Source organism: Lupinus angustifolius, chromosome LG06 (assembly GCF_001865875.1).
Source record: "Lupinus angustifolius cultivar Tanjil chromosome LG06, LupAngTanjil_v1.0, whole genome shotgun sequence".
NCBI classification, from domain to species: Eukaryota; Viridiplantae; Streptophyta; class Magnoliopsida; order Fabales; family Fabaceae; genus Lupinus; species Lupinus angustifolius.
In genome coordinates, this window is record NC_032014.1 from 25,445,844 (window position 1) to 25,472,093 (window position 26,250).

The 26,250-nt window shown below is 33.0% G+C and overlaps 1 protein-coding gene and 1 long non-coding RNA gene across 2 annotated transcripts; both read right to left on the minus strand.

The window, feature by feature from the left end:
* On the minus strand, positions 14,550 to 16,558 carry LOC109350328. The gene is made up of 2 exons (XR_002108103.1): positions 16,293 to 16,558; positions 14,550 to 15,066 (listed from the first exon to the last, which is right to left on the minus strand). It is a non-coding gene; the product is annotated as an uncharacterized LOC109350328 (long non-coding RNA).
* LOC109350330 (putative lipid-transfer protein DIR1) lies at positions 20,559 to 21,599 on the minus strand. Its single transcript, XM_019591565.1, has 2 exons — positions 21,095 to 21,599; positions 20,559 to 20,817 (listed from the first exon to the last, which is right to left on the minus strand). The coding sequence occupies exons 1-2, from the start codon at positions 21,399 to 21,401 to the stop codon at positions 20,810 to 20,812; spliced, it is 315 nt and encodes a 104-aa protein (XP_019447110.1). The 5' UTR covers positions 21,402 to 21,599; the 3' UTR covers positions 20,559 to 20,809.

Sequence of the window (26,250 nt, forward strand, 5' to 3'; positions counted from 1 at the left end):
TACCTTACACACTCACTAATACTTATATCACTCTTGGAAACACCTTTCTTATCACACGAAAGAAAGTAATTTACAATAACAGTGAAAAATATATATCAATGGCAAGATTGCCTATACAAGTATGAAATGTAATATCACTTGCAATCCAACAACTCTTTTGTATACTAAGTAATAATGCTCTTATAGTTTGTAAAACTTTTGAAACACTTTAGTTAATGCAACTCAGAAAATTCACTTTGAAAGTTTAAGAACAAGTTGCAATAAGTGCAGAAAAATGTTTCAGACAATTTTCAAAATTAACTTGAAAGTTTGTGTAAGAGTTATGTGTGTGTTGTACATGAGTTTCAGTACCTTTAATTAGGTTTTCCCACCAGTCATAACACCTCTTAGAAAGGGTAGGAATTGATTGGAATGAAACCATTTCATTTGGGATGAAAATCATTCACTTTGAAATCTGAAAACTTGTTCAACAACGCTTAGTAATCGATTACAAGCTTCAGTAATCAATTACCCAAACTCGCTGTCCAACTAGGCATTTAAAATTTAATTTAGAGTAATCGATTACAGCCTTGAGTAATCGATTACCCAACTTTGCCAGAACTGGGTAACCTATTACCCATATACAATAATCGATTACCCTGCACATTTGTTGTTGGATAATTGGTTTTCTCACTCATGTAACTTGTTACGTAGATCCAGTAACCTGTTACACACTATTTTTGAAAATTGCTTTGTTTATACTTGAAATGTTTCAATTTTCTTTAAAAATAGTTTGAGCATTACTACTATTGTATATTCAAGAGTATATGATAGAAGTACCTATTTAGACTTAGACTAATTTGTCTTGAAGCTTTATCTTCATAAGTATTCTTCTTTTTGGTGATGTTGATGTCCTCATCAAAACCGTTATGCTTTTCTAAATCATTCATCTTTCATATAGCTTACCTCGCCTTTTGAAAAAGAACTTGTAGCTAGCTACCCTATTAATACCAACTGAAAGTGCAAAGTGTCAAAATATCACTTAGCTTGCCTATGTTTTGGTGAAGACAAAGGATTTAGTGAAAGCTTAAAGATAACTCAACAAATCAACATGCCAAAAATTGAAGAGCTTCATGTCTAAACTAGAGTCTTAAATATGTGTCTTAGTTATTGAGTCTAGGTTAGGTAAACCTAGATGCAAATCTCACAAGTTCTAAAAACTATCATATCATTTACATGAGACATGCCATCTAGATTATTATATGTTCATGCATTAATCATACATATTATTTAGGCATCTTAGGCATAACATAATGGTAAAACATGTATAGTTGATAAGCATAACATATAGGTAGTTTACCATTTAATCTCTTAGCTGAAAATATGCCAGTTAATCAATTAAGCAAGGCTTTAATTGATTAACGTGAAAACAATTTTAATCAGTTTTAACAGATAACTAAAAAATAAAATTAAGTTATTCTAAACAGCCCGTTAATCGATCAAAAGGGCACTTAAACGATTAACTGGCCGTAAAACAACTTTACTATATAAACTGTGATTTTACACCATGCTTCATACATTCATTCATTCATTTTTAGAATTGCTAAATTGCATATTTTCGTGCTCATTGTATGTCATATAGGTAGAGAGAATTGGATGTGAGAATAGTGAGAGATATTATCATGCTTAGGGATTAAAATGTCATCCATTACATGTGATTAAATGTGTTCATCATTCTATCTTTTCTTGCATGATTCTTTCATTTCTTTTAGAGATTTCTTAGGGTAGCATTTACATGTTCTTCATGATTCTTATTATACATATTCTTGATAATTTGTGAAATTTGTATAGGGTTTATAACTTGTTCTTAATTGTAATATTTGAGCCATTTTGTACTTCACATTACTCTGTTTTTTGTGTTGCTTTTGTAACAAGGAAAGTCGTCTATTGGTGTCGTACCACCTACAAGATACAGAGAGTCTTCACTAAGACTTGGAGGTCTTGAGTTTAGAACATACTCTTGGCTGGGGCTGGATCATAGGAAATGTTTTCCTAGACGATAAGTGTGGTCAAACCAAGGTAGGGGTTCTGGGAATTCGAGAAGGTAGCGTCCAAGGTCTTGTAATTGGAAGTGTGTTTGTAATATACATTGGTTTCAGTTTTAGAGAAGAAAATCTCCCGAGATCGGAAGGGGATGACTATTTGTAATTTTGCAGTGGACCATAAAATGAACCAGTATGACTATATGTAGTTTTTTACCCTTATCTCTTTATCTTTTAAAGTTGTTTTTAATTGCCTATCTTAGCTGATAATTTGAATATTGTAATTCTACCATATAAAGATCAATTGTGTTCAAATATATATGTTGTATCATTTTTGTATAATAAGTGAGTGGCTGTACAATCGAGCCATTAAACAAATGTCTGTTCTGTGCGACTTAATCGATTAAGGCGGTCCTTTAATCGATTAACTAGGTGATTTTCCAGAATAAGGCTTTGGTGTGAATAGCGGTATTTGGGAACCGCAAAATCTATTCAACCCCCCTTTCTAGGTGTATTATGTAACTGATACCTAACACCAACCCCATATAATTGAGTGTGTCAAAAACCCGCAATGCGACGCCATGGTAGTGGTGGTTTCAGGCCCACCACAACTAGATATTAGGAAAATATCGCAAAGCGGCAAATGTATAAATAACCGGTTTGGGTATTCCTGGATAGAGTTTTGAAAAAATGAGGCAAGTTGGGTTTTTTGGTCCATTTGTAGGTTAAAATCCTAAATATTTATATTTATGGATTATCTCTCCCTCTCGTTCCTACTTCTCTGTGAAACCTTGTTTGTTGTCTGCCTCTTTTGTCTCTATCTTTGTCATTATATCCCTCACTAGATTTGTTAACCTCTATTTCCCTTCTATGCATGTTTTTCATCTAAAATTTCCTTCTCTATAGTTATTATCTAACTTTAGATTAATTATTTTATTTCCAGATTCACATATTTTTTTTTTATGTTTTAGTTTTTTTTCTTTTTAGAATTCAATTTTTTTTTTAATTTCAGTTTACTTTTTATTTATTTTCAAAACTATATTTTTTGAAGTTCCATTTTATATATAGAACTGCTTTTTTTTAAGTTTCAGTACTTTTTAATTTACTTTTTTTAATTTTCAATTGTTTTCGTTTTTTATTGGTAAAATGAGAGATTGTATTTGGCAAGTCTCAATAAAGTTTGATGCATAACCTTTCTTTATGTGAAATTTTTTCCTATTAGGTTATTGATGGGTGAAATTCATCGAACATGTAATATGAGCCCTATTTGTTTGCTCTCGCTGTTTCTGTTTTTCAAGAACAATTTTGTAGAGTTTTTTTCTTATAGACAAAATATTGCAGCTACTATATTTTAAAATATTTAGGTAAGGTTAAAATAAAGTATGAAAAGCAGGATTGGCGCTATTCTGAAAAGCTAGAAAGAGTACCATATGAAAAACTCTATATCATGAAACCTAGTTTTTCGAAGATTATCCAAATGCATCCTTTTATGTATTGCATGGTCCTTGAATTTGTAGCTTTGATCATAAGGTAATTTGATATAATTTATATTTTTTAAGACGTATAGTATTTTCCTCACACTGTTTTTAATATATTATTTGTACATTTACAATAACTATTTTATTCTCGTTCTTGCCTCATAATGTCTAGCAAAGGTCAAGTGTCTTCAACTACTAGAAGATTGAGAGATGTTGACTGAAAGTATTGTAGTCCACAAAAAGATGGAGATTCAAATAATGTGATATGCAATTTTTGGTCTAATATCTATAAGTAGGAATTACTACATTGAAGACTCATTTGATGGGAAGGTCGGACAATATTATGACATGTACTAGGTGTCCCAAGGAAGTTCTAGAAGAGATTTGAGCAATTTTGAATGAAAAATAAAATAAGGACGTGACAACAGATCAAAAAATGGTGTAAGAAGCTCAGGATATATTGGGTTATAAGGCTGAAGAGTGCACACTAAATGAAGGTCGTGAATAAGCATCACAAATATTTAGTAGTGTTGCTGGAAGTAGTGTTGTCAAAATGCTGCAATGACGGCGCTATGGTGGATGGTGGTTTCTGGCTCCCCTTCCATTAGCTATTTGGAAAATACCATCAATTGGTCTTGTCTGCCTTTGGCTTGAAAATGTTGTCATGGTAGTATGGTGGTGGAGGCATCATTGTGGCAAACACGAAAAGAGCAGGTTTTAGCATTCTTGGGTAGAAGTTTTGAAAAAAGAGCGAGTTAGTTTGGGTTTTTTTGTGCAATTTATGGATTAAATCCCTAAATATTTCTATTTTTGGATTATCTCTCACTCTCCTTATTGTCTATCTGAAACCTTGTTTGCTTCTTGCCTATGCCCTCGCAATCTCCATTTGTCACTATCGTTGTCGCTATCTATCATCACTAGATTTATTTTATTTCCATTTTATGCATATTTTTTCTCTAAAATTCTCATTTTATTGTAATTATCTATCGGCAGATTTTTTAGTTTATCTATTTTGTTCACATCCACACAAAAATTTAAGTTTCAATTTATTGTTATTATTATTATTATTATTATTTTAGAATTTCATTTTTCATATTTTTGTTTACTTTTTTCAGAACTATATTTTTTTTAGAAGTTTTGGTTTTTTTCCAGATGAATTACTATATTGAACAATCATTTGATGGGAAGGTCGGGCAATATTAAGATATGTATGAGTGTCCTAAGGAAGTTCAAGAAGAGCTTTGGGCAATTTTGAATGAAAAATAAAATAAGGATGTTGCAACATATTGAAGAGTGGTGCAAGATGCTAGGGATATATTGAGTGATATTGATGGAGAATTCATTCTAAATGAAGGTCTTGAAGAAGCATAAAAAATAGCTAGCAGTGTTGTCAAAAAGCTATAATGATGGCGCCACTACGGATGGTGGTTTCTAGCCCACCACCATTATCTTTTTGGAAAGTCCTGCCAAATGGCCTTGTTAGCGTTTTGCTTGAAAAAACTGCCATGGTGGTGGAGGTGCCATGGCAGCAAATGCAGAAATAACTTTGTTTGTTAACCTCTATTTCCTTTTTATGCATGTTTTTAATCTAGAATTCCCTTCTCTATAGTTATTATCTATCTGCAGATATTTTAGTTTATTTATTTTTTAAATTCTAATATTTTTTTGAGTTTTAGTTTTTTTTTCTCTCTATAATTCTATTTTTTGTAATTTCAGTTTACTGTTTTTTTATTTTCAGTACACTTTCTTTTGAAGTTTCAAGTTTTTTAGAATTACTTTTTTCAAAGATCAGTGTTTTTTATTTTACTTTTTTTAAACTTTCAATATTTCTTTTGTTTGTAAAATAAGAACTTTTATGTGGTGGGTCTCAATAAAGTTTTGCTGTACAACCTTTTTTTATGTGCAAATTTTTCCTATTTGGTTATTGGTGGGTTAAATTCCTACAACATGTATTATGAGTCATGTTTGTTTGTCCAACTCTCTATTTTTAAGAACAATTTCTTATAATTTTTTTATAGTATAAAAAATGCAACTAATATATTAACATATTTGGATAAGGTTAAAATAAAGTACTAAAAAAATGATTAATGTTGTTCTTAAAAGCAAGAAAGAGAACCATATGGAAAAACTATATCATAAAACCATGTTTTTTTAAAGCTTATCCAAATGCACACATTTATGTTTGGCATGGTCCTTGATTGTGTAGCTTTTACCAATAGGTAATTTGATGCAATTTATATTTTTTATGAAATATAGTTTTTTACTCACACTGTTTTTTAATATGTTATTTGCACTTTTGTAGTAACTAACTCATTCTTGTTCTAGCTTCATAATATTCAGACTAGGTCAAGCATCTTCAACTAGTGGAAGGTTAAGAGATGTTGGCTGGAAATATTGCAGTCCACTAAAAGATGGAGACCCAATAATGTGATATGCAATTTTTGCTCTAATATCTATAAAAGAGGAATTACTAGATTGAATAAGTATTTGATGGGAAGGTTGTGCAATGTTAAAACATGTACTGAGTGTCCCAAGGAAATCCAAAAAGAGCTTTCGGAAATTTTGAATGAAAAAAAATAAGGATGTTCCAACATATCAAAGTGTGATGCAAAATGTTAAGGATATATTGAATGATGGTAATGAAGAGCGCACACTAAATGAAGGTCTTGAAGAAACATCACAAATAACTAGCAATGTTGCTCAGAGTAGTGTTGTCAAAAAGCCGTAATGGAAGTTTCAGGCCCACTGTCAATAGTTATTTGGAAAATCCTTCCAAATGGCTTTGTCTGATTGTTGCTTGAAAAAGTTGCAATGGTGATGGAGGCGCCATGGCGGCAAAGGCGGAAATAGTGGGTTTGGGCCTCCCTAGGTAAGGTTTTTGGATAAAAATTGGGTTGGATTAGGTTTTATTTGGCCCATTTGTGATTTAAAATCCTAACTATTTCTATTTATGGATTATCTCTCCCTCTCCTTGTTGCCTCTCTCTAAAACCTTGTTTGATGTTTACCTTCACTATTATTCACCGTTTGCCATCAATATGTTTGCTCTCTCTTTGTTTTTTCAGAACAATTTTGTATATTCTTTTATTATTGTCTAAATAATGTAGCTAATATATTTTAACATATTTGTATAAGGTTAAAATAAAGTATGCAAAACATGATTAGTGCTTTTCTAAAAAGTTAGAAAGAGTACCATATGAAAAAAGCTATATCATAAAACCATATTTTTTTAAAGTTTATCCAAATGCACCCTTTTATATTTTGCATGGTCCTTGAATGTGTAGCTTTTACCATTAGTTAATTTGATGTAGTTTATATTTTTGTATGAAGAATAGTTTTTTCCTCACACTATTTTTAATATGTTATTTGACCATTTGTAGTAACTCATTCATTCTCGTTCTTGCTTTATAATGTCCAGCCAAGGTAAAACATCTTCAACTACTAGAAGATTGAGAGATATTGATTAGAAATATTGTAGTCCACTAAAAGATGGAGACACAAATGATGTGATCTACAATTTTTTCTCTAATATCTATAGATGAGGAATTACTAGATTGAAGAATCATTTGATGGGAAGGTCATGCAATGTTAAGATATGTATTGAGTGTACCAAGGAAGTTTGAGAAGAGCTTTGAGAACTTTTGAATGAAAAACAAAATAAGGATGTTGCAACATATGAAAGAATAGTGCAAGATGTTAGGGATATATTGGGTGACAGTGATGAAGAACACAAACTAATTGAAGGTTTTGAAGAAGCATCACAAACAACTAGCAATGTTTCTCGGTAAAAGAAGGGCCCTATAGATCTCTTCTTTAGAAAGATTGAGACTAGGAGTAAGAAAAAGAAGATGCGCCAAATAAATATAAAGGAGGCAAGAGACAAACTAGTTGTGCAACAGGTCAACCAATTCATAGCCCAATTTTGGTATCAAGATGACCTACCTTTCAATTTGGTAACATGGGACAACTTGTATGAAATGCTTGAAGCTATCAAAAAGTTTGGACCATATTTTCCACCTCCAAGCTACTATGTTATAAGAGTCCTACTCCTAGAAATAAAGGTAAAGTACACATAAGACTTGATGAAGGATTATAAGGTGTAATGAGAAAGATTTGGATACTCTATCATGTGTGACGCTTGGAAGGATATGAAACAAAGATGTATTATTAATTTACTAGTGAATTCGACGTCAAGACAATGTTCATCAAGTTTGTAGATGAGCTTGACTTTGTAAAAACTGGTGAGAAAATATTTGATTTGCTTGAGACAGTTGTGAGGAGGTTGGAAAGGGAAATGTTAGGCAAGTTATAACTTATAATTAGAGCAATTATTTCTTGTTTGTAAGATGTTGTAAATGAAAAGACCTAAAATTTATTAGACCCTATGTGCATCATATTGTATAGATTTGATGTTGGAAGATATTGAAAAGTTTTCTTGGATCAAAACAAAAATTGAAATGGTTATCTCTCTTGTTGGCTTCATTTATGGCCATTCAATTACATTGAGTTTGATGAGACACTTTACAAAGAAGATGGATTTTGTGAAGCATTCAGTGACCCGCTTGGCAACATCTTTTCTATATTTGGAAAGACTTTATGAGGAGAAGGCAAATTTGAGGAAGATGTTTGTCTCAGATGAGTGGACAACTAACAAATTGTACAAAGATGTCGAATGAAGTGAATTAACAAAATTGTGCTCATGCCAAGGTTTTGGAATAATGTGGCATATATAATGAAGGTTATAGGACTTCTTGTGGAAGTGTTTTAGCTCATCAATAGTGAGAAGAAGGCAACCATGGGTTATATTTACGAAGATATGGTTAAGGCTAAAGAGGTCATTATAAAGGCATTCCATGATAAGGAGAACAAATACAATGATGTCTTTAAAAACATTGATGAAAGGTGAAATTGTCAACTTCATCGCCAATTACCTACGGTTGGTTACATGCTAAATCCGAAATGTTTATGAAAATTGACATGGAGTTTGACCCTGAGGTTATAGGTGGGTTGCATAGTTGCCATCATAAATTTTCACCTAATTCATAAACATAATTCATGATGTTGAAAGAGATGCAAACATATAAAGATGTTAGTGGAATGTTTGAATCATCCACAACTATAGTTACAAGGATAGAAATGGCACCAGGTAAGAAATAAAATATATTTCACTTTACAAAATATTTTTTTATACTTAAGTGACGCAATAGCAAAGAGCCTAACATTGATTATGATGGACTCGAAGGCATAAGTGGGCCTATGACTAGGGTATGAGCAAAAAGGGCTCAAAATGCCCTTGGACAACTCATAAGGTTGATCCATAGTGGTGAGCCAAAGTTAGCCCAAGAGGATTTAAAGATGCTCAGTAGCATTTTGGTTCATGGTTCTGACTGAACCAAGGATGGACCAAGCCATGTGCATGAGACAAGCCAAGAGTCTGGCCAAGGCGCTAATTCTGACCTTGACACAGAGTAAAGTACATCAAGCACCAAGCCTGACCGAGTTGAAGTTCCTGGCGCACCAAGTGAGGAGCCAGGCGCTGGGCCAATCTGTCCTGACTAGGAAATCTGACCGAGGCGCATGCGCCTGGTCTACCACATTAGGCATTGGGCGTTGCCTGATCGAGTGAGGCCTAACCAACATATTTGGCACAAAACATTTTTATTTCAAAATTGATTATGTGGGCCAATTTTTGACCAACATTTAGTTTAATTTAATTTAGTGTTTGTTTAATAAAGCTGCTCATAAATAATGCTTAGTTCGAAAAATGGCTCGTGAGACTTAAACCAAACCTAAAAGTGTAACTGATACTTTAATGCTTGGACAAACCTATAATTTTCATGAACCAATGGTATTCTAACTTAATCTAATGTTATTTGGCAGGTGATAAAATTTGTTGTGGTCATTGGAAGAGGAATGCTCGAAGGAAGGAGGAATATGACAGTGGAATGGCTTAAATGGGACATTTATGGTGCTTAAATACCTTGTATGGACCGTTGGAGCTTAACTCACCTAAGCACAAATCATCCAGGGGAATCCTAAGTCATTTTCAGAGTTGTTGGAACAAAGTTGCTCATGGGAAATTGCCATGTGCTCATTAAAGACTTTAAGTGTGCATTAATGAGGGTTAATGGCCATGTTCTAGCCGTTTGAGGTTTGACTTGTTGGGCTATTCAAGCCAATGAAATCCTAAGCAATTTAACTCATTATCTATCACCTTTATGCCGAGGGAATTATCTCCTTCGACGAAGAGAATCCTATACCAACGTTAAGTGCAACCAGGGACCATTATGGAGACAATAACTCCAACATTATACCATGTGTTGAAATATAAGTCAAGACTACAAGGAATGCAAACTCATCAAGTCTTATCGTGGAACTTTATGAAGATATTAAGTCTTATTTCAACATGTGCCTAAAGGATGAAGCTGTGCACTTAAAGAAAAAATGAATCCTAAGCTAATGAAGTTTCAACTGTGGTAACCAAGGCATCCTAGGCCAATGTCTTTATGTTTTCTTTTAATGTAATAAAGCACACGAAATACATGTGCTAAGCCAATTACCAACCGAATTTAGTCTAGTTTAGGAGTAGATTCATTTGGCTCATGGTATCCTATGTTCAATTACCATGCATTAGCCTTACTTCTTTGTCTTTACAAACTGTGGGAGTGTTGAAAGGGTCATTCGGTGTTAATTTTAGTTGTGAGTTTTCTTCTCTCAACAAATCGTCCTGAAAGTAGTGTGAATTTGTTGAAAGATTAATACTCTCATTTTCGTTATGTTCCTTTTGTAAGTAAGAGAACTCAATTTTATTATTTGTTCTTCATCTCGGCTTTGTTAAAATAAATTCCAACGTCGGTATAATGGTTTCAAGAATATTCTAGTTACAACTTACTTTCTTAATAATCATGTGAATAAGTCATTCCTTCTTTGCCCCATCTCGGCTTTGTTAGAATAAATTCTAACGCCGGTATAATGGTATCGAAACAATTACCTATTACATAATTATTAAGTACCTTTGAATACCATCTCGATTTTGTGGAATAAATTCCAACATCGGTTTAATGGTATTCTAATATATAAAAGTGATGAATAGTTAGTTGTTAGATACAAATAAATAAATAAAGAACAAAAGAATAATAAATTTAGTGACCTTTTATTTATTTACTCCCTTTCGGGTTCATTTTATTAACAAACCAAACTTCTTCCTTAAGGAAGGTTGGTATTAAAGAATAAAATGTGGAAAGTAAATAACACTAAATAAAAGTTAGTAAGTTAGTTCATCACTTTTGTATATTAAAAGGTGTTTTCAACAAATAAATTTATTGATAACACTTTACTATTTTACAATTTACACATCTTTCAAGATTCAATTATAGTATAGTATATGGTTATGTCGAACCACAAGGAATTGCCTAATAAAATAAATCAGGTAAACATGTCAACGCACAAATAATGGTTTAAACATATTTTGATGGTTGATTTGCACATAAATAAATCAACAAGAAAAACAAGTTCTTATGTTTTACTTTGGTTAACCCTAAACACCAAGGTCTGAAATCCTCCTTTTAGTGTATGTCCTAAAATGGTAGAATGATAAACACTTATATTCATTACTTAAACAATACTACGGCCATAAAAGAGATTAGGTTGTCACACCCTAACCATTTATGACTCTAATATTGATTGAGTGATGAATGTAAGATCTTAAGAAAAGCATGCTTAACTTGGAAAATAAACTAAGTAGTACAACTACTTCTTAGTTTATTTGTTAAGTGTTTGTGACAAGTAATTTTATTGACTTGAATTCATTTTTTAGGTGATCAATCTAAAAAGAGCATTAAGTACTTCTCAAACAAATAATATTAACCAAAGCACCAACTTGAATGATTAAAATACAAACTTTTGTAAATTAAGAAGAAGTATGAATTACATAACCTTGTTCAAAAGAAAATGTTTATGAGCATGAGCTATCCATCCAAGGATTGGATGCTTTTGAGTTCCAAATGAGAGTACAAAATTGATTTTTGCATCTCATTTGCCATCTCCTTTTCTCCTCTTGAATTCTAAACTACAAATTACAAAACTTGAAAATGAAAACTCTAAGCTAAGAAAGAATTCCTAAATGAGAGAATTTTGCCTTCAAGTATTTTTTGAGAGAATTTAGTGAAGAAATGCTTAATTACATTCAATTACAATCTGTTTTGCTCGAAGGAAATGGCCTTTATTTATAGGCTCCATTCCAGACCGCTGAGCTGCTGAGCTGGACCGCTCAGCAGCTGACCAAACCCTTCAGCATGGGTTTGGTCCCTTGACCAAGTAGCTTAGTCACCTCCTTATGCATGACTCATCAAAGCTAGTTGTGGGCTATGACACCGGCTATTGTGAGCTACTTCTGAAAAGCCTATGGTGGGCTACTTGAGGCGAGGTCATGGATGACTTCATGGTTTGCTTGATTGTTAAGTCAAGTCTGGTAAGCACCGCCCAGTGCACCTGCTTCACTACTGAGCTGCTTGTTCAGCAGCTTCTGACCGTGTTGACTGGGACGTGGCTTGGTGCTTTCTGATCTGGCCAGGAGTCTGGTGCTCCGCTGAGCAGTTTGGTTTGATCGCTGAGCAGCTTGGCTTGTGTCAAGCTCGTATCTAACCGTGACAAGCATATTTCTGACCGTTCCAGGTCTACTCTGGTGCTAGGTTGAGCGGCTAAGCATGTCCGCTCAGCTGCCTGGTTGAGCAGTTTGGTCCAGGTCAGCTCAGCGAGGCTTGTTCCACACTCAGCTATCTGGTTGAGCACCTTGATTTTCTTGACTTTTGTTGCTTTTTGACCATGAATCTTTTCTCTTCTTTTCTTCATTTTATTTCCTACAAAATACATAAAAAGACAATACAAACACAAATATACCAAATTGTGATATTTTATACAAAAAATATTGTTTTAAGTTGGTTTTTCTCAATTACGCTTAAGATAAGTGTCATAAAAGTGTAGGATTTTTAGGTATGTTTGGCACTTATCAGGGAGTCTTGTTGGCTTACCTATAAATGTAAGTCTTTTGCAATGGAATAAACAAGTTAAGTTGAAACATAATTCTTTGTGAATTGAGGATGGTATCATTGTGAAAGTATTCTCCTAACCTTCTTGGCTGAACCAAGATTAGAAGTTCTTATCAAGAACCAAGTTTTTGTGGCGAGCATCACTATCAACACCTTATAGTTTTGTGGCGTCTTTCACCTCAAGTCTCTTTCATCTTCTTTTATCCAATTTTATATTTTCGCTGCCATTCATTCATAACAAAAGCTCTGCTCAATCGTGAGTTTGGCTCATACACCAACCAAGATAGGTTGTGAAAAGAGCCTTTATCCAAGAGGTTCACGTCATTAAGTTAATTGTTTAACAAAATGTTTTTGCTTTTGTAGGTGTATGGTGGAGAACGTTTGTCGCATCATCCCCAAACTTGCTTCAATTAGCTATAAGAATCTTGTCTTTGAATTGTAATGCATCGAGATGTAAACGCAATTGGAGTATTTTTGAACAAGTAATTATTTATTTACTTTCTTTTTGGTTTACCTTAAAAAAATTGAGTATCTCATCTTAGTTCTTTATTGGAATTTGCAGGTTCATACCAAGAAAAGGAATAAACTTGACATTAAAAGAATGCATGTCTTGGTCTATGTTAAACTCAATCAAACATTAAAGCGGAGATATAACATCAATGATGAAGTTGACCCAATCTCCCTCAATGACATTGATGAATGCAATGAATGCCTTTTTGAGGATGATGATGGTCATGAATGGGATATTCTTTATTCGGCTTTAGAGATTAGAGAGCCTAGAATGAATACTAGGCATAAAAAATAAAGAACCATATACTTATATGTTCAAGAGGAATAGCTAAGAAAACTAAAGGTTGTAGTACTTCATCATCTAAAAAAGGGAAACACATAGTAGATGAAGAAGTAGATGAAGAAATGGAACATAAAGAAAGTGAAGAGGAAGTTAAAACTTTTGAATATAATAACTCAGATGAAGAAGAAATTGAAGGATATATTGTTGAGTTTGTTGTTGAGGAGGATGATGTTGGGGATGAGGGAGATATTTAGAAGATTAAATCTTTCACATTTAATATTTATTTTTGCTTTGATTTTTAGTTATGAGTCTTTATAAGCCTTGTTAGTATTTTTTATTTAACTTTTATAATCTCTATTTTTAATTATTTGGTGGCCTTATGAAGTTATGAGATATTGATACTATGATTTTCATTAAACTTTGTTATTTTTGTTTTTTGTTTTATTATTTTATTATTTTATCTTTCTATTATGTTATATTTTTATTTATTTTTTGCTAACCACTATGATGATGTCCGCTATTTGCCTGCAACATCATCCGCAATGCCATACTGACTGAATTTTGGCAACCACCATGGGCTGCCATCCGCCATAAACAACACTGATATAATTACATCGGGCATAGACATACATCGGAGAATAGAGATGGCAAAACAGGCTAATAGACAAAATTTGAGCAGGCGCGGGCATGCTCATATTGTTTTAACAAACCAAAGTTGCATGTCTGTCTTTTTTAAAATAGACTAATGAGCATGTGGACAACCCGTGGGCATTGATAGTTAATAAAAAAAATTAAAAATTTCATTGAATAAAGTAAAAAAAAAATATAAAGTAGTTGAAGAGAACTTTTTTTAAAAATACTTTAATATTTTATATGAAATTGAACAAACTATATCACATCACAATTTTTGAAGCATTAAATCATATCATATCATTTTTTTATTTTTCTCTTATGTCACGTCCGCGTTGCCTAATAAAAATGTCTGCTGACATAGCACGCAAACGAGCACGGCTAAACAGGCTAATAGACAAAATTTCTATGCCATGCCCGCAAAATTTTCCAGGCTATATGGGCAGGCCTGTAGGTTTTGCCTGTTTTGTCATCTATATTGGAGAAGCAAGTTTCTGGCATCATAGTATGTGCAAAGATGAGAGTTAAGTCAATTAAGGTTTTATACATTGACATCATCTTTTAGTATTCTCCACAAGGAAAGGATCAAGAAGAAAAGTTTCATATACCTGAACTCCAAAAACATGGTACTTTCAAATGAATGATGCATTTCAGAGTAAGGTGCAAAGATAAAACATTCAGAGTATGAATGAATAAACAATTATTCTTTGTTCTTTTAGGAATCAAAATGAGAAAGGAGTATAAAGGAGCAAAGATGGAAAGATCAAACTTTCATAACATTTCGCTTCTATTTTTAAAGCTAAAGTTGGTCATAGTCTCTTTGAATAAATCACTGCGAGCCATGCTCTATGCTTTCTGTGGGGGATCATTGCCAGCCGTGCTCCAGACTTGCATTGGGGGAATGTAACCATGCTTCTTTTTCAGTGTCTCTCTCACGAAATTATCACGAGCTAAGGTTCGAGCTCTCTGGGGTTCCACATTCAAATAAGAAAGGTGCACCCCAACAGCTATGATGGCAGCACCAGAGAGGAAGCATGCAATGGTCATTGCCAGCTTCTTCGGCGTTGAGGGGAAACACACTACCATTAGCTCAACTACCTATCACATAAGGCAAAATTCATCAGTACCTGTCAGCATCCGAGAACTCAACAAATTCTAGGCTTGTAGTAAAGCCCATTAGCATATATCATATCACAAAGATATTGTTTTATACCACTATGATACCTCACAGAGGCGGTGTTTGAAAGTAAGTGTAAGTGAGTATGAAAGTATATCTTATTCTAAGGTGAAAATGAAATGGATATACTGGTTATAGATATAGATGTAAGAGATGTTCAAATAACAGGTTGGATCTATTTTCTCAGACAGGAAAGTAAAAAATATAGAATGGCTTAGTCATACGGAGACAAGCTCAAATCTCATAAAAGAAACCGAAGACATATGGAGAGAGAGGCGACTCAGAAATGCACAAAGTTCCAATCTTATGTTTAGCTGAGAAGCAATGTAATTCTCTAAATATGGGACACATGGTTTTAAATTATGGCTGTGTTGGCGTGTTGCATTGCAGCTGTTGCAGGCCGAATCATAGCCTGATGTAAATTCGGCAGCCATCACAACCGAGATGTTGTGGCCACATTATGTGACTTGGTCAACAATTTAAAACCTTGGTCATATGCAGTAAACTTCTAGTGTTTTTATTCCCTGTCCATTTAGAGTTTTTCTACAAATGCTCAAGGGGCTCAGACATTGGTGAGTTCATGAATGATTGTATTTATGAATAAATGTTTTAAATTGCACTCCACAACCACAATATTGCAGTCTAGTGAGCCCACAAAAACATGGTCACTGCATTGGCTGCATTTTCCCAATTTATACTGCCGCTGCAATTTAAAACAATGTTTGGGTATCAAAGCACGAGAAATTTAAAGTAGATAATACATAGTTCAAGGGATTCATTGCTTTTAATTACGCATCTATTTATTCATTAACAACGGACTTGAATGGATGCTGAAGATTGGGATCACAAATTCACAATAGCGTGTTTAAGTGAAGAAAATATATGAAGGGACATCACGACAAGGCATTTGATCAAACATTTGGAGAGCATTTGAAACGGGGTCTTTTTTTATACTACGAATGGTATCTCTTAGCTGGGTAAGAAATAAATCCCTTTTGGCATGCGACACTACCTATTCCAACAAATGTCACTCCCAAGAATCGAACCTAGAATCTTGAGAATCTAGCCGACCAATACATAATGAAATGAAGAAGAGTTCAACAGAAGAAATCGGATTCCTATAAAGGCGAATTAATAATTGACATACCTGGGTTATTGGGCAGTAATTTACTGGATACGAAGAATTGAAATATGCAATCACTCCTACTAAAAATATGAATAATCTCTTTTATTTGGGTTATCCTATTGGGCTTCTGAAAGTGATTTATTGGGAATTTGTTTTTATATGGCAGAGCTGGGTCAGGTTTCGGCTTTATATTACTCCTTCGTCCTTATACCTTCGTTCTTCTCTGTAGTTGGTCCCTTCTCAATAGAGCTTTCAAAAGAGAGACACGTACTGTTGGTTCATTTTAAAACGACTCAATTTTTTTTTTTGCATAATGAAGTCCTCAACCCTATAGGTAGGCGTTCTTTAGTTTTGAGAAAGTGGATCTGTGAAGATCTGTTGAATTTTTTTACCATCGTGCAAGTGCTTGAACATGTTGGGTACCTAATTTTTTTTAAGTCCAGTATATGAAAGAGACATATAGAATATCAGAGAAATATAAGTAAGAGATTAAGTAACTAAATAAACTTGACCTTTGTTTATAGTGGATAAGTGAGAGGATATTCCTTTGTATATGCTATTGGTCTCACCGACTAAATAGTTTGTCGGGTTTGTCTAACAAGCAAATGTTGTTTTTCTCATGTCAGGTGACTTTGGCAGATCTATTATCTGTGGACAGTTGACTTGTGCTCATAACAATATGTGTCGTTACGTTATTGGTTCAATTTGTCTATTGTTGAGAGATACAATAGGGCAGCTAGCATGCGACATGTAGTAGAAGTATGTGTTATGCAAGCGGCATGACAGTAGAGTGTCAGAAATGATTTCATATTATCTTGTCGCTTATGTTTGACCAATATTTGCTGGCTCGGACTGCTTGGACTGCTCGATTGTCTAATCGAAATGTGGGAGTGTTCGATCTATACTTACTTTGCTTGGACAAAGGTTGATAGTTGTTGCCTCTTCCCAGTTATGGCATACATGCTAGAACTAGGATGAAACAAGTGTCTCCAGTCTAAGAGTATGGTCGGTGTGTCAGGAATGCTGGTAGACTTTATTGCGTGTTCTGACGGTCACAACTTTCAGATGTATAGTCAGGTTCCCAGACTATACTCTTTGTTTGTTTTGAATTTGTTGTTTGTATTTTCACTAATCTTCTTCAGTACTCTCGTTGTTTAGTTCCATGCCATGTGTTAAGTTGGGGAAGCTTTGGGGTTGTACTGTTTCTACAATGATGACGTCTTATGAGGTGTGACTCGTCCCTCGTCTTTTCGACTCCTGCATTAAATGAGTTATCTTGTCTTTCATACATAATAAATGAGTTGTATTGATCATTGGGACCCTGTTGGATTGCACTCGAGTATTTCTTTTATCTGGCACTTTGGTTTTTGTGCCACCTGTTGGATCACCTTGCCTCTACTTCATTTCAACGGTGATGATATTTGAAGGGTGCGAGCTTGAGTGAGTCCCTCTGTAAGACTGAGATTGTAACTAAGAGGGAGGGGATGAATTAGTTGACTTAAAATAATGATCATTTTTTCTGCAAAATCGAGAGTTAAAGTGCAGCGGAAAATATATGCAGAAAATTAATAAGTAAAATCAAAGAGATAAGGGAGAAGAGAGTACACAAGGATTTTTATACTGGTTCACCTTCTTGTCCACTGAAGGTTACGTCGAGTACTCTTGCAGCACAATAGATTTTTCCACTAAAGATTATAAGTTGCAATTACAATATCTCACCTCGAGATTTCTATGTACCGTACACACTCCTTAATCCTTATTCACTTTTGGAAAACACTTTTCCAATTGATTTTAATCCCCTTTCTTATCACGCCCCCGTGAAAAAAAGTATTCTGCAATAATAACGAAGAATGTACAACAATGACAGAATTGTCTTCACAAGTATAAAAGTGATGTAACTTACAATCCAAACAAGTCTTTAGTATACTAAGTAATAATGCTCTTTATAAGTTTGTAAACTTGAAACACTTTCACTTTAAGCAACTTCAGAAAAATCAACTTTGAAAGTTTAAGAACTTGTTGCAAAAAGTGCAGAAAATAATTTCAGAATATGTGTGTAAACTTGAAACACTTTCACTTTAAGCAAGTTCAGAAAAATCAACTTTGAAAGTTTAAGAACTTGTTGCAAAAAGTGCAGAGAATAATTTCAGAATAAGTGTAAGAACTTGTGAAATTTGTATGAGAGGTGTGTATAAGTTGTATATTATGATTGTGAGTTTCAATGCCTTTATATAGGCTTTCCAATCAGCCAAAATATCTCTTTGAAATGGTAGGAATTGATTGGAAAGAAAACATGTCTTTTGGATTAAAACTCATTCACCTTGAATTTGAAAATCTAATGCAACAACTCTCAGTAATCGATTATAACATTTGAGTAATCGATTACTCAAATGTTCTGTCCATTATTTATTTAATTTCGAATTAGAGTAATCAGTTACTCACTTTGAGTAATCGGTTACTCAACTTTAATAACACTAGTAATGTGTTACTCAGAGACATTAATTGATTAGTCTGATTAGTTTTAAGTTGGATAACTATTTTCTCATACTTGTAACTTATTACTTAGATGAAGTAACTTGTTACACACTATTTTTTGAAAATTGTTTTAAATATTTTGAGATGGTTTTAAGCATTACTACTATTTCATAATTAAGAGTATAGGGTAAAAGTACATAGTTAGACACTTAGACGTATTCTTCTATTTTTGATGTTGGTGTCTTCATCAAAACCGTGCCAAGGTCAGGAGCAAGATCTCTTCACAGAATAGGGATGAGGAGCAGGAGGGACGTTATGGGTGGATGTGCCTTCAGCCGAGGAAGGATAGGGTTTTGTTTACTTTACTCCTTCTAAGAAGGTATCTAATGATTTCTGGTTGACCCACGCCTTGACTGGTTATTGCTCCAGGATAAATACAAGGGTGCTTGGAGTTGGATGGCTTCTTTAAGTCTCGGGTTAGGGGGCCTTGGAAAAGACTTGTTAGAAGCTGGAGAGTCAGGCTCTTGCTGTTGGGAAGCAGGTGTCTACTATTACCGGTTTGTACGAGGCGGCTTGTGAGTAGGCGGTTGATGTTGCTATCAAGCTTCTTTATGTTCAGCATGAGTTGGACTTGGCTGTCACCCGGGTTGGAGTACTAGAAGAAGACAACTCCTAACTCAATAGTAATGCTCTTGAGGTTGATGGACGAACCGTCCAAGCAGAAAAAGGCTAACAATATAGCCGGGATGAGGCTGTTAGGCTCAGCATGGAGGTTGAGGAGGTCTGAGCTCAAATGGAGGCTTGATGGCAAAGAGGGATTCCCTTCAGTAATTGAAAGTTTAGGGTTTTCTTAAATTTCTTGAGACCTATATTTGGTGCACCTAGTACTTGTTAGATAATGGCAAATAAATAAGTTTTTTTCTATTTATTTTTATAGTCTCATTTTATCTGTTTTGATTTGATTATCAATTAGTTGTAGCCAATTCCACTTTTTATGCTCCATTTTAATGTTACGCGACCTTATGTTTTATGGAGCTGATTCTTGGGAGATATTATATTTATTCTTGATAAAGAGTAAATGTTATTTCTCTCATCTCCCTAATATATATCAGTCTTGTGTAATTAGAAAGACACAACTATAAAAAAAAATATTCTCTTGATCTCTTCCATCTTACTCTATTGTTCTCTTTTCAAAACTTGGGGTAACAGATTTGTGATTTTCATAGCCTAAAAAATTGAGTGCGCATGTTTATAGGCTCGTATGTTAACCTTAGGGAGTGGTGGGCTATTTGGATTACACCAAAGTCTATCTGAATTTTGCTTTCAGGATAATGGTTTCCATGACACAATTACTTCTTAAATAAATTCTTATTTTAAGTTCTGTAGTGTAATTTTCTGGTTTTTCTGTTTTGTAGTAACTATCACAATGCTAATACAGAAAATCATGGACATTTGAGTAATGCAGTCTGAAGTCGGAACACAAATTATAATCCTATTTGAATCCAATTTCAATGCCACTATTTTAGAGGCCAAAGTGAAGGATATTGTAGAGAGTCATTGATTTTTGTGAACTAGTTCACTTACTACTACGAACTGAGACGAAAAGAACTAGATCGTAGCGAACTATGGTTCGGTTAGGGCTAATAGAAGCTACATTGCATACAATTTCTATATTGGCTTAGAATGAGATTGTAAATGCTTCTGTCCTAAGCCACCTATTCCATTGTGCATTGAATGTAAGAAACACAAGAAACAAACGTTACATTAGGTATTGCACATTGAAGTGGGAGGGGAGTGACAGATATCTTGATATTTTTGTCATATGGGAAAATGCACACTTATTTGAATTGTTATACAACAATTACATTTATAAAAAGTACTACATAGGAAACCGAACATCATTAGATAAATTATAAGCATTTAAGGCACTGACTGAAATTAAACTACTCATTATTTAAGAGGTAGAAATGCTGTCTTAGAAAGCTACTCCAATATTAATGAAACAAGTGATGGCAACATAAGATCAAGGATGCTTCTGAAGGATGTGATTCTCAAGAATTGCTTCAGTTCACTGCAAAATGAAGAACAATGAGTCATGAAATAGTTGTCTATATAAAATATAAGCCTTAACTTAAATTTATGAGAGGAAAATGTAGACTGACAATGAATGAGTTTGATACATTGTTACTACATTATCCACCATTTATATCTAATTATTATCGACTCTTTAAAAAAATAATCTAAATGAATGATGGATAATGTAATGACGGTCTATAAATTTTTACATTGATTGTGTATCGATATTACACTCTAACTTTATACTCAAGGTCTTTCAGGCTTATGGTTACCTCTACATTGAGGTGGTGTTTTCAGACCACATCTTTTGGGCAAGGTGAAAGCATTTGTGGGGTTTATTCCAAGTGCAGGTAGGATAGACTTGTAACCACAAAGGCAAGGCAAATCGGCATGGAGAACAACTTCACAGCATTTTCCATTGGGTTTTGGAGGGTGTGTCCCAGTAACTGCTGCATAGCATAAGTTTAGCTTAGTTGAGTCTATGTTACACAACACAACAGCTTTGGCACCACCCAACAAGGCAACGAGCAATGCTGTTACAAGCCACTGCACCAAAACATTGCCATTAGTCTTTACCATTTTTTGCTTATCTAGGTTGCTGAGCTAGCCAAGTATAGAATCTATCATTCTTTTCTGTTTGAATGTTAATTTATTGGTGCAGTTTTAGAGTGTTATGTTGAAATATTATAATGTGTTTGTTTGTTTCACTTACTTTTAGGTGTGTCATGTGAATCCACTGTGCAGAGGTTCACGAGATAGGTTTAGATTAGAATCAAAGATGAGATCTTGACCACAACCAAACAAACTTAAACCGACCCATTACTTTCTAATTAACAAAACTTATCATGCAGATCAGACAATTTACTCTATTTTCTAGTATGTAGAATGGACTTTCCTATATTATAATAATGGATATTTCCATTTCTCCACTCCCCCATAAACTAAACCGCTATTTAAATCATTCTAAAATTACTTTCATGTGATTAGAAATATCAAACAAAATTATTTATTCTCATATATTTTTCCCAAAATTAGTAGCTCACTCTTCCTTTCTCTTCTCACAAGTTTGGGGTGTATAAATCCATATTGGTCCAAAAGTAAAACTGAAAATCGATCTAAAATAGATCGAAATCGCAAAAACCAAATGTGTTTACATCATGTTGGATTTACTTTTTAAAGATAACTGGTCTGGATTTTGGTTTCACCTTTTGGATTCAGACCGGACTTAAATAATATGTAAAATTAAGTGTGTAATATTTTAAGTGTCTTCCAAACTCAATCTTAAGTCCCAATTCCAAAATCGTGTTTCTCTCTTTTATTTGTTATATTCTATAACATAAATATATATATTTTGTTATGTTTTAAATCATTTTGATTATATTTAACATTTTTTCAGAACTTAAACCAATCTCACAACCAAATGAATAGAATTTCAGTGCTGACTTTGATTAGTTACTTTATTATCAATTTTATTGTTGTGAAAGTATTATTGTTATTAATTGTTAGTGGAACTCTTTCTAATCGTTAAAATCATGTCGCAGGTGCTCATATTATCGCTATCTTGTTGTCTTGTTGTTGTCATTTTTTGCTGTTATTATTATTGTTTTCCTGTTTATTATTATTATTTTATGACGTTGTTTACTTACACTATTGTTGCACATTTTTTAATATTGTTTTGATGTTGTTGAACACTATTTTTATTCTTGTTTTATGCTTAACATTTAGTCATTTTTACGAGTTTTGAATGTATGTGCAATTTTAGCATTTTATAAAGAAACCAATCTAAACCGAGCCGAAACCGCATATAATATTTGGATCAGATTGGATCAAACATCTTAACATAAACAGATCAGACCCGACTAGACCGCATATTAGTTACGTATTTGGATCAGATAATTTTTTGTCTAAAAACCAATCCAAATGGATCAAGAACACCCCTACTCTTTACTATCTCTCTTCCTTTCTTCTTAAGCAAATCTATGCACCATTTCTCTCTTCCTTTATTCTTCAAAGACATCTCTAGATCATATCTCTATTCATTTCTTCTTCATTATTACTCAGACTAATCAAAGACATCATTCTCTATTGAACATGTATTGTTAAAGGTAAGTAATATTTGAGTAATTTCATTTCTCCTCAACAAATATCATAAATTCATTTTTTAAAGATAATTTCTTCACTCTTTGCAAGTTCACTAAACCTCTTTGATTCATTTCTCCTTATATTTACATGTATTTCATTTTCCCTCACAATTGTTGTACATATTGAATCATCTATTAAGTTATAATGTTATTATATGTGCTCTATGTATTTTAATTATGTGAAAATACATTTTTACATGTATTTTGTTTCACCTCACTACTGTTTTACACATCAAAATACCAATTAAGTTACAATGTTATTATTTGTGCTATTTGTAATTTCATTCTGAAAATATATATTTTTTTAATTAACATTTTAACTTTATTCATTTTACTAAAAAATAAATTTTCACTCTTTGCATATTGAATGAACTGCATAGCAAGATACCATGTATACATGGTCTTCCATTGAATCGCTGTAGAAATTTTATTGAATGAATAATGTCATGAGTTTGACATATCAAATCATTATATTTCAGCTTTCGCCTAAAACAAATGGTAATGTATTTTCCCACTAAAATGAAACTATATATAAATCAGTTTTGAATAGAAATGTGAATTTTGAAAGAGGGTTATTACTTGATTTACATTAAAAATTCAAAAAAATTCATAATATTATTTAATAACTCTATTTTAAAATTTTAAAAATTATCATCCCAATTTTTTTTTTTTTTAAGCAAGTGTGCTCAAGCACAAGAAATTTTATTAAGAGAACCAAGAAGGAGAAACAAAGAGGAGTTACATGTTCCTAAACCTATAACTAGGAAGACCAAGAAGGTTCCTATTATAATCATTGATAATGAAACAAGGTAATGTATTCCAAGTTGCACTAATTCTAGACTTGGCACCAAGAGAGGCCAATTTGTCAGCACAAGAGTTGCCCTCTCTATAAATGTGAGTGATTTTCCAATTGAGCAAATCCAGCATCTTGGTACACCTTTGCCACTTGTTATGGAGTTGCCAAGGGGGATTAGACTCTCCTTTGAAAATTTGCACCACCAATTAAATAACTACTATATTTGTCACAACTATGTTGAAAACGTCATCATACAACTAGGGATGGCAACAAGGTAGAACGAGTGTAGATAGTACTTTTTCATATCCATATCCGCATAATTTGCAAGTAGCCACACAAGTAATGGGTATTTCGCGGGTATCCAACAAGTTTTTACATTTAAATATATATTTATATATATTGTAATAATCAATATATAAAATAATTATTACATGAATAATGAAATTTATGTACATGTTAAATTTATCATTATATTTCAATTACTAAAGTTCGTTATAAAATAATAATAAATAGAGATAATATATAATCATAAAATAATAAAAAGTGTAATACCATGATATCCGTTCTCACTTATAAGCTAATTTTACGGGTACTCGTTGCGGGTACTCACGAGTCGGGTATTTTTGCCTTACCTACATACAACATATGTGTTAGGATTTAATTGCAATAAAAATGCACACAAGTTTAAAATTTAATTAAATAACGAAAGTTTTGTTATATCATAAGTTAAGAAATGACAAATATCATTACAAATAAGTTAATAACGTTTTTCCTCTCAAAATGACATTGTTTTTTTTTTGAAAAATACTTTTTGACTGACTTAAGCGGTCTGACCATCCAAGTTACTGATTTTAGGCTTAAACCGACCAATTCAAACTAATTCAATCCAATTTTGATGCAAAACCAATTAGATCAGAGACTTGGACTGATTAGATATCCGATTTACGGTTGAACTGGCCAATTCATAGTGAGTTTTATAACACTGACTGTGAAGCATGAACTCAGTTTAACAAAAGTCTTGACAAAGATTATGATGAATAATTTTGTGTCAAATTCCATTCCCCTTGAATTTATTCCATTTTGGTTCAAGTTTTTAAAATGTAGGTTTATAACTTTTTCAAAGGATGAAGTTTTAAGTAAATCATCATTTTCATTAAATGTTCGATGTTATAAAAAATAATTATGCATTAATTCCTTAAGTACTATATGAGAGCATATCTGTTATTCCATAGTTTGTGTTACTCCATATACCATGAATTTGTGATTGGCCAGAAAAATACTTAATAATTAAATTTTAACTTAATTTTTTTTTCTTCTGATCAATCACAAATTCATAACACATATAATGACACAAACTATGAGATAACAAATGTACTCGTACTATATCAAGTGATTTCTTGAAAATGTCAAAGGACGACGGCGGTTTTCATTTAAATAAGTGAAGTTACCGGCATGAAATCATATATGATGGGACTCAACATCGGAGTTCATTATAGTAACATTGTGTTCATGTATACTCCCGATTTACTGGGAAAGTTTTTGACTTTGTTGTTCTAGTAAAATAATTTACAATTTCTTAAAGAGTTAGAGATTTCCTTATGCCAGAGTTGTAGTTCAATGACGTATATTGGAGATGTATAATAGTGTTTTCATACACTTTTTTGTACTACAGTAGTATATTGTCATGATTAACAGTGCTTCTAATATGTTGTTGTATTGCGTATATACAACAGTGCATCACACAAAAAACGTTGTCATATGTTGCATAAATACAACAACATATCGTACACAAAGTGATGTCATATATGTCATACATAAACATCGCATTTTATAGGCATTATTAACAGTGCTTATTCTTGCGTTGTTGTATTGCATATATATAACAACGCATTAGTAGAAAATGAATGTTGTATTATTCATAAATATTCTCAAACAACACCTTAATACAACAGCGCAACATATACATAGCGATGTTGTATTAAACATGTACAATAGCGCTGACTACAAAAAACGTTGTTGTATTAATCCTTTACAACAATGCATGTTAGGACTTCCCCTAGAATTCGTTGTTGATTTGTAGAAATTAATATCTGCATATACATTTATTAGCAGCACAAACATTCTCAACAATACAGACATTTATACTTTCTCAACAACACAAACACATTAGTACAAGTCAGAAGTTTGTTTTATTAACATCAATACAATACAAACTACAAACAATAAATATCATGTCAATTATGTTTTCACAGAGTACATAATTACAAATAAAAAAATTATGCAAATTACAAAGAAACAAAATTATACAAATTATAAACAATCAAAATTAAGCTATAATTATATAGAAACTATTTGCATCTACTTTTTGGCTTGTAAGATCATTCTTGTTTGGAGGAATATATTGATTCACCCAAAGCCCTTCAATGTGATCATCTCTTGTATATAAATCATCATTCGTAGTTGGTCCACTCTCACACGACTGATATTTTCC